The 16,754-nt window shown below is 44.3% G+C and overlaps 1 protein-coding gene across 1 annotated transcript in view; it reads right to left on the bottom strand.

Annotated features, from left to right (window-relative positions):
* Positions 1-16,754, bottom strand: part of LOC311319100 (structural maintenance of chromosomes flexible hinge domain-containing protein 1-like) — a 64,638-nt gene that overhangs the window by 19,976 nt on the left and 27,908 nt on the right. Inside the window, exons 11-14 of the mRNA XM_084450555.1 lie at positions 9,419-9,536; positions 9,145-9,334; positions 8,305-8,502; positions 1,704-1,817 (exon numbers count right to left, since the gene is read on the bottom strand). Coding sequence (XP_084306681.1) covers positions 1,704-1,817; positions 8,305-8,502; positions 9,145-9,334; positions 9,419-9,536 — 620 coding nt within the window. The remainder of the gene's footprint in view (positions 1-1,703; positions 1,818-8,304; positions 8,503-9,144; positions 9,335-9,418; positions 9,537-16,754) is intronic.

Raw genomic sequence — 16,754 nt, 5'->3', positions numbered from 1 at the left:
CCGGTGTTATAGATTGTTGTTTCTATTACCTCCATGCAGTAAATTTATTCTGGTATATGAATGATGAATGTAGGCCTGTAAGATGATCGTAGCTAAAGCTATTTTTCAAGTTCAAATTCAAGGTCAAGACTGCCCAACACAGTGAGTAGGCTACTTTACCTGATAATCCCACAACTTCACCAATCGCACACCAGCAGCTCTCTTCTCACATTGTCCTTATAATATTTGAATCTGACTGGGGATCATAGATCATCGGATATTTCTGCACTTCAGCAATTAATTTCTCTTCCATTTTAACATTAGTAGCCTAGCTATAGCCTACGTTTTGACGTTAGAGCTGGGTAGCCTACCCTATAACTGTTTAAATAAAAACGGTTATTTTAGGCTACCCAAAACTCTAAAGGCTTCCCATGAGATTATGTTCAAACACAGCGTTGAATAGCTAAATTAAATATCCTCCTGGATCTGTGGTGCTAGCCTACATGATAATAGGCTAGGCCCTACTTCAAGGAACATCCAACGTTAGATGTAAATTTTAGCAAAACAAACGACAAATGAAACACGAGAAGGACATGGCAAGTTTAGCTCAAATGTCGCTTTGTCCTCAATGAAACCGATCCGTACACACCAACATTTAACCAATCCGTGCAGTAGTAAGCTAGCTCCTTTTTCCTCTGTGCGCGCACCCCCTTTATAATGGAGGTCTATGGGCCTCTGCTAAAAACTATGATAAACATGTATTTTCAACTCAGGAAGCGCAAGGTGTGATCTTACCGGTGTCATTATGCTGTCATGTGAAATATATCGCATTCTCAAACCGAATATTGAAACAAAAGCTCCATTTGAGCCAGAACTATTTTGCCGAACGCACTACACCATACCTTTCACACTGTAAACTTCCGCCGCACGTTGCAGAGCGTGCGAGAATGTGCGTGCGCGGTTTTGTTTACATCCTCCTAGCCATACCTAACACGTCAACACATGGGGATGGCGATTCATTTCACAAGACAACATTCTACTGAGACCAGTAAGGGGCTTCCTGACGCTTCCTGCCTTGAAAATGCATGTTTATCATAGTTTTTAGCAGAGGCCCATAGACCTCCATTACAAAGGAGGTGCGCGCACAGAGGAAAAATGAGCTAGCTTACTACTGCACGGATCGGTTAAATGTTGGTTTGTACGGATCGGTTTCATTGAGGACAAAGCGACATTTGAGCTAAACTTGATATGACAGCGGCGTTCCCCTTTAAGTTATTACTATCCTACTTTTAGATAGATTTAATAGACAGGCATGTCAGTGCAGGAAATCCCATGCACAACTCCAAGTTTAGGTTGGATTGCCACGTGTCGGCTGCCATATGCCATAATAATAGAGCCGAGTCTAAATCAATAGCGGGGCGACATTGTCGGCTGCTGGCGGAACAACGCCAGTGTGCGGGCTTCCATAGGAAACAATGGGAGCTAAATAATTGGAAAGTCGTTTCGTGGAGCTTCGGGTGCAGGTTGCGGGGGGGCTGAAGGGTCACTCGAGTGCCCCAGCAAGGAAAGGTATTTTCACAGAAACTAGGGAGTTACTCTCCTCAAAGGGCCTAGGTAAAAGCCCAGTCCAGCATAAGTGTGGTCTTGATGACCACCTGTCGAACATGAATTAGTGAGCCAACATAGGGGTTCACTGTGCACTTGATTTCTTCCATGTGTCTCACCATGGTAACCTGCACCTGCCCCCCTGTGGCATAGATGTCTCCTTCATGATCTCCGTACAGCATGAACTGGACCACAGAGCCGTAGAAGATGGGCAGCGTTTTCTGAGACTTCACCTGGAAAGGAGAGACAGAGAGAAAGTCACTATTAGATCACACGACACAGACCTGATTCAGCATCTGACTGAAATAAAATAATTATGCTGTTGGATTAGAAAGACTTAAAGGAGTAGTAAAGGGAAAAATCATGTTTAGCCCTGTTTTAAGGTTACTTATGATCATATACAATGGTTCAGATCAAAACGTTTACAAAACTAGCACGTTTAGGAAAGTCTGATAATTGCTCTACCACTGTTTTGGTCATACAATGGATGTGGGTGGGCACAGTGAAAATCATTCAAAAAACATGATAAACTCTCAATTTCAAAGACAAGAAACTCACCGAGGTGTTAGTTGGCGTTCTGACATATAATTTGCCATAAAGTAAGATTCTAGTTCATCTGGAAAGGCTTTTTAAAATATTTAGCATAAAACTATTTAGTCGCAGCACATACGTATGTAAACTTCCGCTTGAACTGATTCCGATCTCGCACAATGCCTTGAAGTAGTTCCGCTTCCTGAATCCCCTCTGCGGATTGATCTACACATCTACAGATGTGGGAACATAAGAATGTAACTTGACCCGCGGTATTCTAACAGGCGCTTTACGGCATTCCGCGCACCACCGCTCGCCTGCCCATAGGGGCACAGTAATACCACTCAGTGACCCATTGCTGTAGCTCATCTTGCACATTAGATGAGCCTACCGTTCTCAAACTCCTTGTTCTCTGTCTGGTTGTAATTTAATTATTACGAACAAAGCCTATCTATTTATAGTTTCTATCTCTGTAACTGTCGCCGGGTCTATATCTGTTAACTGTCGGGACAAGTAGAAGTTTAATACATTAGGCTAACTGAGTGTTCTCATATGGAACATGGCATCAGGACGAGTAAGATGGCTAACGGAGATGACCAGAGATGTGTTTGAAATGGTTCACTCACTCCCTATTCCCTATTGCCATGGATGTATTGAGTGCGACTCATAGTGAACTACATGGGGAATGATTTAACAGTTTTGGGACACTACATGGAATGTAACTGCGTAAGATATTCATGACTCAAACAAGCAGACGCGCCGATCACTGATGGCAGCAGGTTGAAATATCAGGTAGTATTCAGGTTCCATGTTTAGTTGAATGATAAATCCCATATAAATGGTTGGAATTCTAATGATGTGCAAGTGTGATTTTGTCAACTTAAGTTCTGTCTGCTAATAGCAGGCTGTGAAGCTGCATGATAAGACCGTGATAGCAAGTTAGCTCACGACAGCAGCTTCATAATATTAACGGTAGCTGTCGGTGGCTAAAAAGCAGATAGCTAACTTTACAACGATGATTCCTGTAGCTATTTTGATTTTGATGCTATTAGTTCAACTTCTGTTTCTCGGGCAGGAACGGAGACGAACTTGCATTAGCAGCAAAGCAGCTAGAGGAATGATCTTAACATTAGCTAACTGCTTTAGCTACTGATAGCTACCGTCTTCTTCACTTCTCCTTCGGTAAAACATGACACCGTTGTGTTGTGGTATTGTGGAGGGCTTAGGCAGAAGCAGGAAGAGAAACAACTTTTGCCCCATATAAGTAAAATAATGGTCTCATAAGCATTTTTCGATTGTAAAATTGTGTTCACTTGTTTTAGTTTGCAAACATATGCAATTTTCTTAGCATATCTACTGGCTACATGATAACATAGGTTTCAAGTTTCGTGCGAGCAAGTCGTGCCTGCAAGCCAGGGAGAAATGACAGGAGACCGTGGCGGGGCTTAGAACCAGAGGGGTGCGCGAGTGACATTTGGGCAGAATGAACAGGTGAAATGAAAGCTCTCGAAGAGATCTTTCTAATGCTATTGGTCAGCTTTGTATGTAGTTTTAATGTGAAAGATACATCTTGAATGCAGTCAAGACAAATTATTTTGCCTCTTAACTTTTGTCAAACCCCCTGGTTCCAGTCAATTGGATTATAGGCGATAGGCTACTTTCGTTTACAATGACGTTACCTTATGAACACAAATAGCTTGACCTATAGGCCTACATAAAAACAATAGCCTAAAACCATGTTTATTTACAATGTATTTTCTTTCATTGATAGTATGCCAATAGTTAGGGTGAGGAAAATGACACGCGGTCTCTTTAGCCCTGAGACCATCAGGCAGGCAGCTCAGGAGGTCGTTGAAGGCTATATATATTATTATGATATTATGTCTAATAATACATTCGTTGAAAGTAAAGAGAATTACATGCCAAAAAAATCAGATAGGACACACTTTGCAGCAGTGCGACTTTTGCCCCTCTCCTATGAGACTTTTGTCCCGCTCGGCAGGGACAAGTCGCATTGCACTCCGTTCTCGCCATATTTATGTTAAACTCTTATATCCTAGCACGAACATTACAGTTGATAATAGTGAAGGACATGTGCAAGTTGTTTGTCATAAAATGTGGAATCTCTATCTCTATTAATTTCGGAGTAAATGGAATCTAACTAAAAAGTGCGACTTTTGACCCGGTTTTCCCCTATACACCAGTAAGCTAGCAACTACGTGGACACAGGCTGATCTACTATACGGAATTGGACCGAGGAGTGTTCTCATATGGAACTAGGCTAACACAGTTGTTTCAAGACCAGTAGTAACGTTTGTGGTTTAATTTTTGTCCTTCTCTTGGCTATTCTTGTTGGGGTGAATTGACCAGTTGTTTCAAATCGCCGGACGAGATGCCCGCTTCTATGACTGGATCTACAGCAAACAAGCATAACAGTGCGTCATGAAGACCGACGGCTTGCTACATTAAAGGCCGTTTCAGATGAGGAGCGATATCCGCGCATTGTAAATCATTCCCAATGAGAGCGGCGAGCGGACAATTTGGGAGCCGCGGACAATCTGGGGCGGAGCGGCAAGCGGGCGCGACCCCGTGAAATTGCCGCACGCGTGCTCGTTTCGTGCACATGCCCGCCCGCGACAAGAGCTGAATTGTAGTCAGCTTTCCCCGCTGCGCGCAGGATGCGTGCGTCCCCCGCTGATCCAAGCGAGAACGCAGGCGGAATATCGCTCCCCGTCTGAAACGGCCTTGACTCCTGGAATCCCAAGGTCTTTCATATTGAAATTATCTTGATGGTCTGGGGAGTTGCGAGACGTGTTAAGGGAGTGCATCAGTCGTGAGCCTTGACAGTAGGCTACCAGCCTGCGCTGCGCTCAGCACAAAGTTGGATGAATGGATGGACTTATTGGAATCCTGGAAAATGTTTATTGCGCTCTAAAATCATGAAAGCATAAATGTAAAAATGCAGCAACAGAAGTAGTCTAGATGAGATGGTGGTTTAAATGAATGGCAACACGTAGCCTAGAGGAAAACATAAATTGAGACTGGTGATAATGCTGATAATCTACAGTAGGGCCTACCTCTGGCTGAGTTCATGGTTACAACCATTCATCTCTTACACATGGGCCTATACAATACTTGCACAATCTACTTTGGACATTAAATCCATCCATCTATCAATCATACTAGCGAATTCAATCCAACACTTGTGGAATGGCCGGTCATGGCAAAGCACCCGCTAACGCAGGCTACCCCCCTCCCCACGATCCAGGGCTAGGAAACCGGTTCATCCAGTTTATTTGAATATAAAAGAATTTGGGGGGGGGGGTTACAATAGTCTAGTCCAGGTTCGCTGGCGAGTGACGAGCTAGTCAGATGGCGCATGCATGTGTGGACATTGTAGGCCGATTCTGTAAAACCTAAAGAATAAAAGTAGGCTACGTTCAACATTCATTGGAGTGGTCCAGTTGGATAGGCTAGTCTAATCTAAATAAATTGAGGACCTGTATTTTCAGTGTTTGCTGGTAGCGAATGCCACAGACAGACAGGGAGGAAATCTATTCGTTTCATTGTTTCATTGTTTGTGCTCTGTATGCACAAGATAGTTAATGTTCGGATATAATTGGCAGTAGGGCGGGAAAAAACCCTATCAAAGGCCAAGATTAGAAGGGATTTGAAGATGTAATTGGTCATTTTAAATGGGCCTACTTTATCTTTTGATGCCTATTTGAACGGACTGCATCGATCAATGCAAGGACTCTCCATGTTTTTCAGTTTTACCCTTTTCATCAATAAAACAATTTTTACAACCATGTCTCATTGATTGGGAAGGCATTTAGAGCTGCCGGTCTATTAGCCTACATTCGGACTCAGAGGATGACATAACTGTTTATTGAGAAACAATTGCAGGCTGGGCTATATAAAGAAATACCACAATGCAGGTAGTCTAGATATATTACATTATGGTTAGGCTATAGCCTACACTTTATGGTAGACTGCCCTCTCGCTCGCTAAGCAGGCTACATTGTGGCTGTTTTGTTCATCGCAGAAGCCTTTAGCCTAGGCTACACATAAAAAAAATAAAAAAAATTATATAGGCCTAGAAGGAATCAGAATGTGGAAATTTAATTTTAGCCTATTTTAATACAATTCAAATTCTGCTTAGAGGGAATTATTTTCAACGGACATTATGACCTGAGCATAACTAATAATTTTCTAAGTTAATATAGACCTATGAGAACGCAACGCTTTTTACGATAGGCTAGGCCTATGCGTCTTGTGATTGTACTGTAGCCTAGGCTACTACTTAAGGCTTATTAGGCCCTATTGAATTCCTTTTATAGCCTACTAGGCTACTCATTATTATCGAATTATCTAGTTGATATATGAATAAAACAATAAGCCGTTTTAATGGCTATGGGCTACTAGTTGTAGCTATACACGAGTTGATGCGCTCTGCTCTTACGCACGGTTGAGGCGGCAGCTCAAATACACTTCGCACATATCCTCTGCTATAGCCCCTCACAGACAGCTATAGTGCACTTCATGCATTGGTAGACAGTTCTGTTCTTGCTGCAGCTTGTCTTCACCATGCAGGTATTTTGGTGGGGGTATTCTTCTGTGGACACTGCGAGGGGCGCCGCCAGTGGCTGTTCTGACGCCAGAGCGCGCAGCTCTTCAGCCAACTGGAGGATGTTGCGTCTGGGGAGGCTCTGCGTCTCTCCACCAGTCCCCAGCGAGTCCAAGCTCCCCCAATGAATAATACTTATTTATAATAGCCTACGTAGCGTGAAACTATGCATATAATAGGCTGTAGCCAGCGCGAAACTGCGCATTCCCTATAGCCGTTCATGGAACGGCTGGCGGCCAGTATAAATAAATAAAAACATACACGATATTTTCTTATTTGAATGATCTTGAATATATATATATTCAAGATCATTCAAATAACAAAATATTGTGTATATTGTGCATGTGAACGCACTCACTGTCAAACCTGCCGCTATCTATGCACAAGATAGTTAATGTCCGGATATGATTGGCAATGAGTGATCTTTACTCATGGCGACTATGTCAATTTTGTATTGATCCACAAGTCGATCAAGCTTATTTTTTCTTTGTATCATGCTGAAGCCATATAGCCTACTGCGCTCAGACTTGGCTACATTAGCTGGTGCCCCGTCTTCAAATTTACTTCCGGGGTTTACGAGTAGCATACCAGTTGAATGCTTTCCAGAAACAAAACGCAAAACCCCCACGTTCACCACATCTTTACTAACAAATATATTTACAATACTGTTATTTTGCGCATTTGACCTAACAGCCACCACGTCTTGACCCGACGTCAGTTACCGAGATAGATAGGCTACTGTAGGCCTAGATATAGGTGTTCGTAATAATTAAATTACATCCAGATGGCGAAAACATGTGTTTGAGAACAAGGTAATAATAACAATTAAACGTTATTTGTATAGCACCTTTCATACAGATAAATTCAGCTCAAAGTGCTTTACAACAGAGCATTTAAATTAAAGAATGTGAAACTTAATGATGCTTCATTCGTAGACTATAGGAGAAAAACACTGAGCCCAGCCTGCTAAATCTACTCAAAGACGCCACCTGGCGGTGGTGCATCACTAAAACGAAATAACACCCGTCTGAAATCCCACGAGATTTCCAACGTGATTTCCCTGCCAAATACCGCGAAGGTGAAATGCTGCAGCATGTGACATTTCTAACTTCCCACATCTGTACAACGGTCGCGTCAATACAAGTCAATGGATTTCATAAAATGATCAATAAGACCATACAGGATTCATACTTTGCGGCGAATTTGATGTCAGAACACCAACGGACACCAATTACCCCCTCTGTGAGCTTCTTGTCTTTGAAATCGAGAGTTTAACATGTTTTTGAATGATTTTTCACGGTTCCCACCCACATCCATTGTATGACCTAAACGGTGGTAGAGCAATTATCAACTTTCTCAAACTTTTTGATCTGAACCATTGTATATGATCATAAGCAACCTTAAAACAGGGCTAAACATGATTTTTACCTTTACTACTCCTTTAAAGTCAAAATGTTTGTATGGCCCATACATCTTCTTGGTCATGAAATAGAGATCCTAAGATGAACAACATAAAATGGTCCCCGGCAACAGGACATAAACAGTAAACGGATGACACTCACGTATTGGCCTGCGTTGTATGTTCTGCCATCCCACTCGATGGAGGAGAAGGTTGCCCAGGGAGACTGCATCTTCTTAGTGGCCACGTCTGTGCGTGTGGTCGAGCCTTTGAACCCCATGAACTTCACCTGCTTGTCCCATTTCTCATGACAGTTCTTTAGCCACTGGTTAAACTCCCTCTCGATCTTTCCTCTTTGTTCCTGGGTGGTGGTGGTGGGGGGGGGGGGGGTAGTGACATGCATCTGTATTAAGGGGCTCATTCTAGGGTAACGGAAAATTCTTATTCTTATTTTCATAGGATTATACTAATTAAAACATACTTATGAATATTATATTCCATTTCTGCCAAGTCTATGCAAAATTTTACCACGCAATTCTCCACACTGCACCTTTAAAGCTGCATAAGATAACTTTTTTTATAGGGTTTTCTGCTAATATTCAGGGTTTTCTACTAATAGTTTATGAATTGGCCTTAACAACACCCTAAAAAATTATTTTCAGGACATGAGACCGCATGAGACCCTGTGGATTCATTATTTTATTTCATAATTTTGGCATACTAGCTAGTACACTGTACTGCTAATATAATGCTAGTGTGCTTCTAGTATACTGCAGTTTTTATCATGACCAGAGGGGCCGCCAAAGTGCTGAGTTCTCATGCAGCTTTAATACAAGATATTCAGAATCATTGTGGTCATAGGATTAACACATATGGTTAAGATTTATCTAAAATTAAAATAAATGAAATTATTAAATAATTAAATAAAATGAATACGATAATAAAACATTATTGAATTGTATGATTTCTTACAACAGAAATAAAAACTAAACATGAAGTCTACCTGGCCTTGGACGATGCGTGTGAAGAAGGTGGTCTTCTCTTGAAGCCTCAGCTGCAGGTCCATGAAGGTGAGTTTATTTTGACTCACCCGGAACCGGTCATTGGTGAACAGAACCCCTGATAACCTGCTGTAGCACTCATCAGGAACCGGCGCCACCTTCTTGTTCTTGGGCCGAGAGCACCAGTCAAACCTAAAACACACACAGACACGATCCAGTCATTACTCCCAAAAAAGCAAAATGGGTGTAAAAACAGGTTCTGTTTTAAGTCCTTACTCTGATACTGTTGTGTATGGAATGAGTCTCCCATTCCAGAAACACTCAAATATGGGCCTCTTCCCCCTGGCCTGGTTAAGGACCACACAGTCCTCATCATCATCTTCATCCAAGGGTGCTGATCACAAGAGAGGGAACAGGAAGAAAGAACAGACTTGAACGTTCTAATCTTAGGTTGCGTTCACACCTAAAGGTCCATTTTCTGATTCGAATGAATGTAAGGATTATATATTGTTTTAATTTTCCAACTGGTCCACTTTGCGTTCATAAAGACCAATACTCAAACGGTCCAGAAATTGTAAACAAAAGCCATGTGGATGGAAATGCCGTTGGATTATTGGTCATACAATTGGTGGGTAAAAGGCAACCAATTCGCACAATTTACCTACCAATATGGTACCTGGATACCATAGCCTACTGTATGGTAGCCCAGATTATGGAGTACCGTCAGGTTATTTTTGGTGTTTATGGTGTTATTTTTGTACCAAATTGCCATGCCCTTGAAGGGATATGAATACACAAAGATGTTTCGCACACACATGCAAATAATTATTGATTTTGAGCAAAGGAAAATCTAGGCTATATTGTACTCAATAAAATTAATAAGATAAGATAAGATAATTATCACTTTTGAGCCAAGGAATATCTATGCTATATTGTACTCAACAACAGTTTATCAGCATGCCTGCTAAAGTCCATATATACACTCACAATGGCTGTGATCACTTCCTTCCTTGGTCTGTGTGCGCTCAAAGCTTGTCTCTGTGCTTGCTCAACCATACCTCCATGTGCTCAGCACAGAATTTTGTCACAAAAATAACACCAGAGCGACCAAATTATTTTGGGCACTTTTTAATCAGGCACTCCCCCCCCCCCCTCTGGACTTGAAGCCTCCCATTTATCCCATCCCTCCCATCTATCCCAATGATTTAATTTAATTTAATGCACTGGTATTACATAATTTAATTTGATCATAATCATCTTTATCGTGGGCCTAAAATGCATCCACAATAAACATTATTGAAGGGAATCAAGCTGTCCTGAACCCCATTTTCCACATTTAGGAATGTGGGATGAAGATTTTCGAGAAGTGCAGAGGAAGAGAGAAAGTAGAAAGAAGAGAAAAAATAAGCAGATAGATAGACAGATAGAAAGACAAAGACGGACACAGACAGACAGACAGACAGAGACAGACAGACAGACAGACAGACAGACAGACAGACAGACAGACAGACAGACAGACAGACAGACAGACAGAGAGAGAGAGAGAGAGAGAGAGAAAGAGAGAGAGAAAGAGAGAGAGAAAGAGAGAGAGATAGAGATAGAGATAGATAGATAGGGTCAGTTTTCACTTCTGGTCATCAGTATCTTTCTGTGACAATAGTTAATATGATTATTGGTGTACTAAAGAAAAGTCAAATGAAAATATAGCTGCAAGCAGCAATAACGGGGCCAAGCACCAAACGCAACAAGGCAAAATACACCCTAGCCAGTGGAGGCTCGTCCATTGAGGCAGGGGAGGACAGTCCTCCTCAGTTTTTGGAGAGAAGAGAGGGATTAAAATATAAATATATGAATTTATTTATTCATAATTAATATTATCTCAGTTTTGTTCATAAAGCAGGTTTTCCCTATGGATAAAAACCCATTATTGAAATTCTAAAGCTCCAACAGTGACATCTATAACATGCAGCTGGAGGACCCATAGATATCTATGGAAGGGAGGCTAGCCTCCCTTAGGGCGGGTTCTTTTCTCTTAAATCAATGTAATGCCTTTTTTCTTGCTAATTTGTGATTGGCCAAAAGGCTGAAAAATTACCGCAAGGGAGGACAGTACTCCGGCCCTGTCTGAACAGGATTCAGATATTGACATTTTGTTAGTCCAATCACATTCCAGATTCCAGATTTACCCCAGTGAAGGCAGATTGGGTCGGCATTGATGTCTGTGTTTCTCTTCCCTGTGCCATTGGAGACTTTTTGTGTGTTCGTAGCTCCATAATATAATACATCCGAAAGTATTATGGGACATATTATACATCAAACTGTTCGTCTATTTGTCTTGATTCTAGCCATCTAAATATCTAAGCTGACATAAATACTTTTTGAGCTAGAGCCGTCTGAACACGACAGTTCCACTGGCTGGCTATAGCCGGTAACGTTAGCTACGAGGTGCACGTCAGGCTACGGCATAGGCAGGCATGCAGATTGGCTGAAGGCGCAAACTGTCGGCAACTTGTCCAAAACATTTCACCGGATCGGAGAAATCCACAGCCTGGCTCCTGCTTGCGTGAGAATTGATCGCTTTTCGGTGCTTATTCCTCATCCAGTGATGGATGGGTGGATGGAAAACTTTCAACTGAATGTTCATATTGTTCTGTTAATTGTAGGCTATAGCAACATAAGAGTGGCAGCTTTGACAGCAACCCAAATGAGCTAATGCTAATCCCAGAGCTGTACCATTGCTAGCTAGCCATGAGCGAACTGTTGGATACTGCATTTGCTGTGCAACATATTCCATTGTCCAGTTGTCAAATCTATTTGCCAACAAACTGTTTGAGAGCCAGCACACCTGTGTCCCTTAATCAAAAACATTTTTTCATATATCACCCAACCTCTCCAGCACCTCACCAATATCAATTCTTTTCTCTCTTTAGAGAAGAGTACAATCCATTACAACAACTATTGCTTACAATGTTTTATTGTTGTTTTGTAATATTTTATCATGAATATGATAAATAAATGCTGCATGTAGTTAAAGAAAGTGTTATTCAGTTTTTCATATGCTAAAATTGACTAAATCCACTTTAAAGATGATATTTAAAATAATAACTGACTATGGGAAAGTGCCCCCCGGCGCCCATGGGCGGTTCGCCTCTCTTCCTCCTGTCCTCCTCAGTTTTTTGAGTCACCAGCCGCCACTGACCCTAGCCACATTTAAGCTACGCAGCCATTGATCTCAATGAAAATACAATAAAAGCGATTAGTAAATTGTAGAGCATGCCATCAGAATGCATGCCATCATATGCTATTCATACCATATGAACCCCATCTGGCCACGGGGGGTGCTGCAGCAATTGATTGCATTTCAGCCATTTTAAAGCATGTTGGCCTGTTATTGCGCCACCCTGAGGCCTATCCTAACCAATTACCTGAGAATATGGTCTGGTACCACTGGACCAGGTTTTGGAAAAATCGGCTTGGCGGTTAGGCCTTAACCGGAAGTGAGCTCTCTAGCGCCTCCCTTTGGTTTGATCGGGCCAATAATGCAGAACTAGCCTCTGGGTCTATATAGGGACCTGCCTACAACGTTTCGTGGTGTTCTGTACAACCCTTCAGAAATGATATCCCTTTATGTGAAAAGCCATGCCCTCTGCGATATTCATTGGCTCTTAGTGGCTGTGAAATTCATTTTTTCCAACTTTTGCCAAGATGGAATATTAGATATTCATTGCTTGATTATATCTACCGAGATTCATGTAGACTGACAAAACTTCCTAGGAGGAGATAGATTTTAAGCGTTTTACAACAAATTCAAAATGACTTATCTACATAACCTAAAGTTATGGGTTCTTGAGGCAAATTAATTTATAGTGATTACACACAAATGTGTTCAAAGTGTCATGCCTCTAATTCAAACAGGGCATGAGATATGACTGTAAAAAGTTAGCATTTTAGCCCCTTTTAAGCATTTTGGCTTGTTATAGCACCACCCTGTGGCCCATCAGGTTCAACTTTGTCATGTGACCATTAGACAGGCTATGGCACCACTGTACCAGGTTTTGGAAAAATCAGCCTGGCGGTTAGGTCTGAACCGGAAATGTGCTCTCTAGCGCCCCCATTAGGTTTGATCTGGCCACTAATGCAAGTTTAGCCTCAGGTTATATCTCGGGACATGCCTACAAAGTTCCGTGGTGTTCTGTAAAACCCTTCAGAAATTATTAATTTTCCAACCAATTTTAATTGGCTCATACTGGCTGTTTAATTCAACTTTTCCAACTTTTGCCGAGATGGAATATTAGATATTTGTCCTTAGATTGTGTGCACCGGGTTTCATGCAGATTGGCCAAATCTTCTAGAAGGAGATAGATTTTAAGCATTTTTCAAAAAATTCAAAATGGCGGAAAATCTATATAACCGGAGGTTATGGGTCCTTGAGGCAAATTTGTTCAGCATGAGGAGAGGCATCCTGTGGACCCACCACTCGCGGGAGGAACTGTCGGGTTCGGGTGCGCTGCCAACTAGGTGGCAGTGAAAGCTGGGGGCACCGACGGACCGGACCCGAGCGGCAGAGGCTGGCTCTGGGGACATGGAACGTGACCTCGCTGGGGGGGAAGGAGCCTGAGCTTGTGAGGGAGGTGGAGCGATACCAATTACACCTGGTGGGGCTAACCTCCACGCACAGCACCGGCGCCGGAACCAAACTCCTGGATAGGGGTTGGACCCTGTTCTTCTCCGGAGTTGCTCACGGTATGAGGCATAAGGCAGGTGTGGCTATACTAGCTAGCCCCCAGCTGAGCGCCTCTGTGCTGGAGTTCACCCCAGTTGACGAGAGGGGCGCCTCCCTGCGCCTTAGGACTGTGGGGGGGGGGGGGACTCTGACTGTGGTTATGCACCGAACAGTAGTTCGGAGTACTCGGCCTTCCTGCAGACCCTAAGTGGAGTCCTATTTGGGGCTCCTGCAGGGGACTCCACTGTCCTATTGGGGGACTTCAATGCACACATGGGCAATGATGGAGAAACTTGAAGGGGCATGATTGGGAGGAATGGCCACCACGATCTGAACCCGAGTGGTGTTTTGTTGTTGGACTTCTTTGCTAGTCACGGTTTGTCCATAATAAACACCATGTTCGAACACAAGGATGCCCACAAGTACACCTGGCATCAGAACACCTTAGGCCGAAGATCGATGATAGATTTTGTTATCGTATCATCCGATCTGAGGCCATGTGTTTTGGACACATTTGGGTAAAGAGAGGGGCAGAGCTGTCCACTGATCACCATCTGGTGGTGACTGGTTTCGATGTGGGGGAAACCTCTGGACAGACCTGGAAAACCCAAGCATGTAGTGAGGGTGAACTGGGAATGTCTGGAGGAAGAGCCTGTCCGGAGAGATTTCAATTGCCACCTCTGGCGGAGCTTCTCTGGCAACCCTGTGGAAGTTGGGGACATCGAGCATGAGTGGTCGGTGTTCAAAGCCTCCATTGCTGAAGCTACGGCTGGGAGCTGCGCCCTGAGGGCCATAGGTACCTCAAGGGGCGGTAACCCTAGGACACCGTGGTGGACAGCGGTGGTCAGGGAAGCCGTCTGACTGAAGAAGGAGGCCTTCCAGGATATGTTAGCCCGGGGGACTCCAGAAGCAGTTGCAGGGTATCGACTGGCCCGGAGGGCTGCGGCTTCGGCCGTGACTAAGGCAAAGCAGCGGGTGTGGGAGGAGTTTGGAGAAACCATGGAGAAGGACTTTTGGTCGGCACCAAAGTGTTTCTGGAAGACCATCAGACACCTCAGGAAGGGAAAGCGGGGGGCCATCCAAGCTGTATACAGCAAGGAAGGGACATTGCTGAACTCAACTGAGGAGGTTGTTGAGCGTTGGAAGGAGCACTTTGAGGAACTCCTGAACCCGACTAATCCACCCTCTACGATCGAGGCAGAGCCGGAAGATGATGGGGGGTCATCGTCAATTTCCCTGGAGGAGGTCACTGAGGTAGTCAAACAACTCCACAAGCCCCAGGGACTGATGAGATCCGTCCAAAAATGCTGAAGGCGCTGGGTGTGTCTTGGTTGACACGCCTCTGTAACATTCCGTGGAAGTCCAGGTCAGTGCCAAAGGAGTGGCAGACTGGGGTGGTGGTCCCAATATTTAAAAAAGGGGACCAGAGGGTGTGTGCCAACTATAGAGGCATCACATTACTCAGCCTCTCAGGGAAAGTGTACTCCAAGGTGCTGGAAAGGAGGGTCCGGCCGATAGTCAAACCTCAGATCGAAGAGGAACAATGCGGATTTCGTCCTGGTCGTGGAACCACCGACCAGCTCTTCACTCTCTCAAGGAGGGGGCTTGGGAGGTTGCCCAACCTGTCTACATGTGTTTTGTGGACTTGGAGAAGGCTTACGACCAGGTCCCTCAAGAGGTCTTGTGGGGGGTTATGCGGGAGTATGGGGTGAGGGGATACCTACTTAGGGCCATCCAATCCCTGTACACCCAGAGCGAGAGCTGTGTCTGTGTCCTCGGCAGTAAGTCGTCTTCCTTTCCGGTGGGGGTTGGCCTCCGCTATGGCTGCGCTTTGTCACCAATCCTGTTTGTGATTTTCATGGACAGGATACCGAGGCGTAGTCGTGCGGAGGTGGGTTTGCAGTTTGGTGAGCTGGGGATCACATCGCTGCTATTTGCAGATGATGTGATCCTGATGGCATCATCCTCCTGCGACCCTCAGCACTCTCTGGATAGGTTCACAACCGAGTGTGAAGCGGCTGGGATGAGAATCATCACTTCTAAGTCTGAGGCCATGGTTCTCAGCAGGAAACCAGTGGTCTGTCCGCTCCGAGTAGGAAATGAGTCCTTACCCCAAGTGAAGGAGTTCAAGTATCTGGGGCTTGTTCACGAGTGAGGGAACCATGGAGAGGGAGCTTGGCCGGAGAATCGGAGCAGCTGGTGCGGTTCTGCAGTCGCTTTACCGCACTGTTGTGACGAAAAGAGAGCTGAGCCAAAAGGCAAAGCTCTCGATCTACTGGTCTATCTTCGTCCCCACCCTCACCAATGGTCATGAAGGATGGGTCATGACCGAAAGAATGAGATCACGGATACAAGCGGCCGAAATGAGTGGGTGGCTGGGGTCTCCCTGAGAGATCGGGTGAGAAGTTCAGTCATCCGGGAGAGACTCGGAGTAGAGCCGCTGCTCCTTTGCTTCGAAATGATCCAGTTGAGGTGGTTCGGGCATCTAGTGAGGATGCCTCCTGGGCGCCTCCCTAGGGAGGTGTTCCAGGCATGTCCGGCTGTGAGGAGGCCGTGGGGTAGACCCAGGACTAGGTGGCGGGACTACATCTCCGCACTGGCCTGGGAGCGGCTAAATATTCCCCAGGCAGAGCTGGTTGATGCTGCCAGTGAAAGGGATGTCTGGGGCCCCCTGCTGGAACTGCTGCCTCTGCGACCCGACCCCGGATAAGCGGATGAAGATGGATGAGGAGAGGCATATGTGTGCAAAGTTTCATGACTAAGTCAAACTGGGCATGCTGTTCAAAGTTCACAACTTCAGTCGGCTGCTATAACGCTATAACAAAGGGGGTTTGGCCAATCGATGTAAAAGCCTGTCCGTGGCATCTTCGCATTACCCTCTACAACTGT

This window comes from Borostomias antarcticus (assembly GCF_949987555.1).
Source record: "Borostomias antarcticus genome assembly, chromosome: 2".
Taxonomy (NCBI): domain Eukaryota; kingdom Metazoa; phylum Chordata; class Actinopteri; order Stomiiformes; family Stomiidae; genus Borostomias; species Borostomias antarcticus.
The sequence above is the reverse complement of the archived record's forward strand: the minus strand, read 5'-3'. Positions and strand labels throughout refer to the sequence as shown.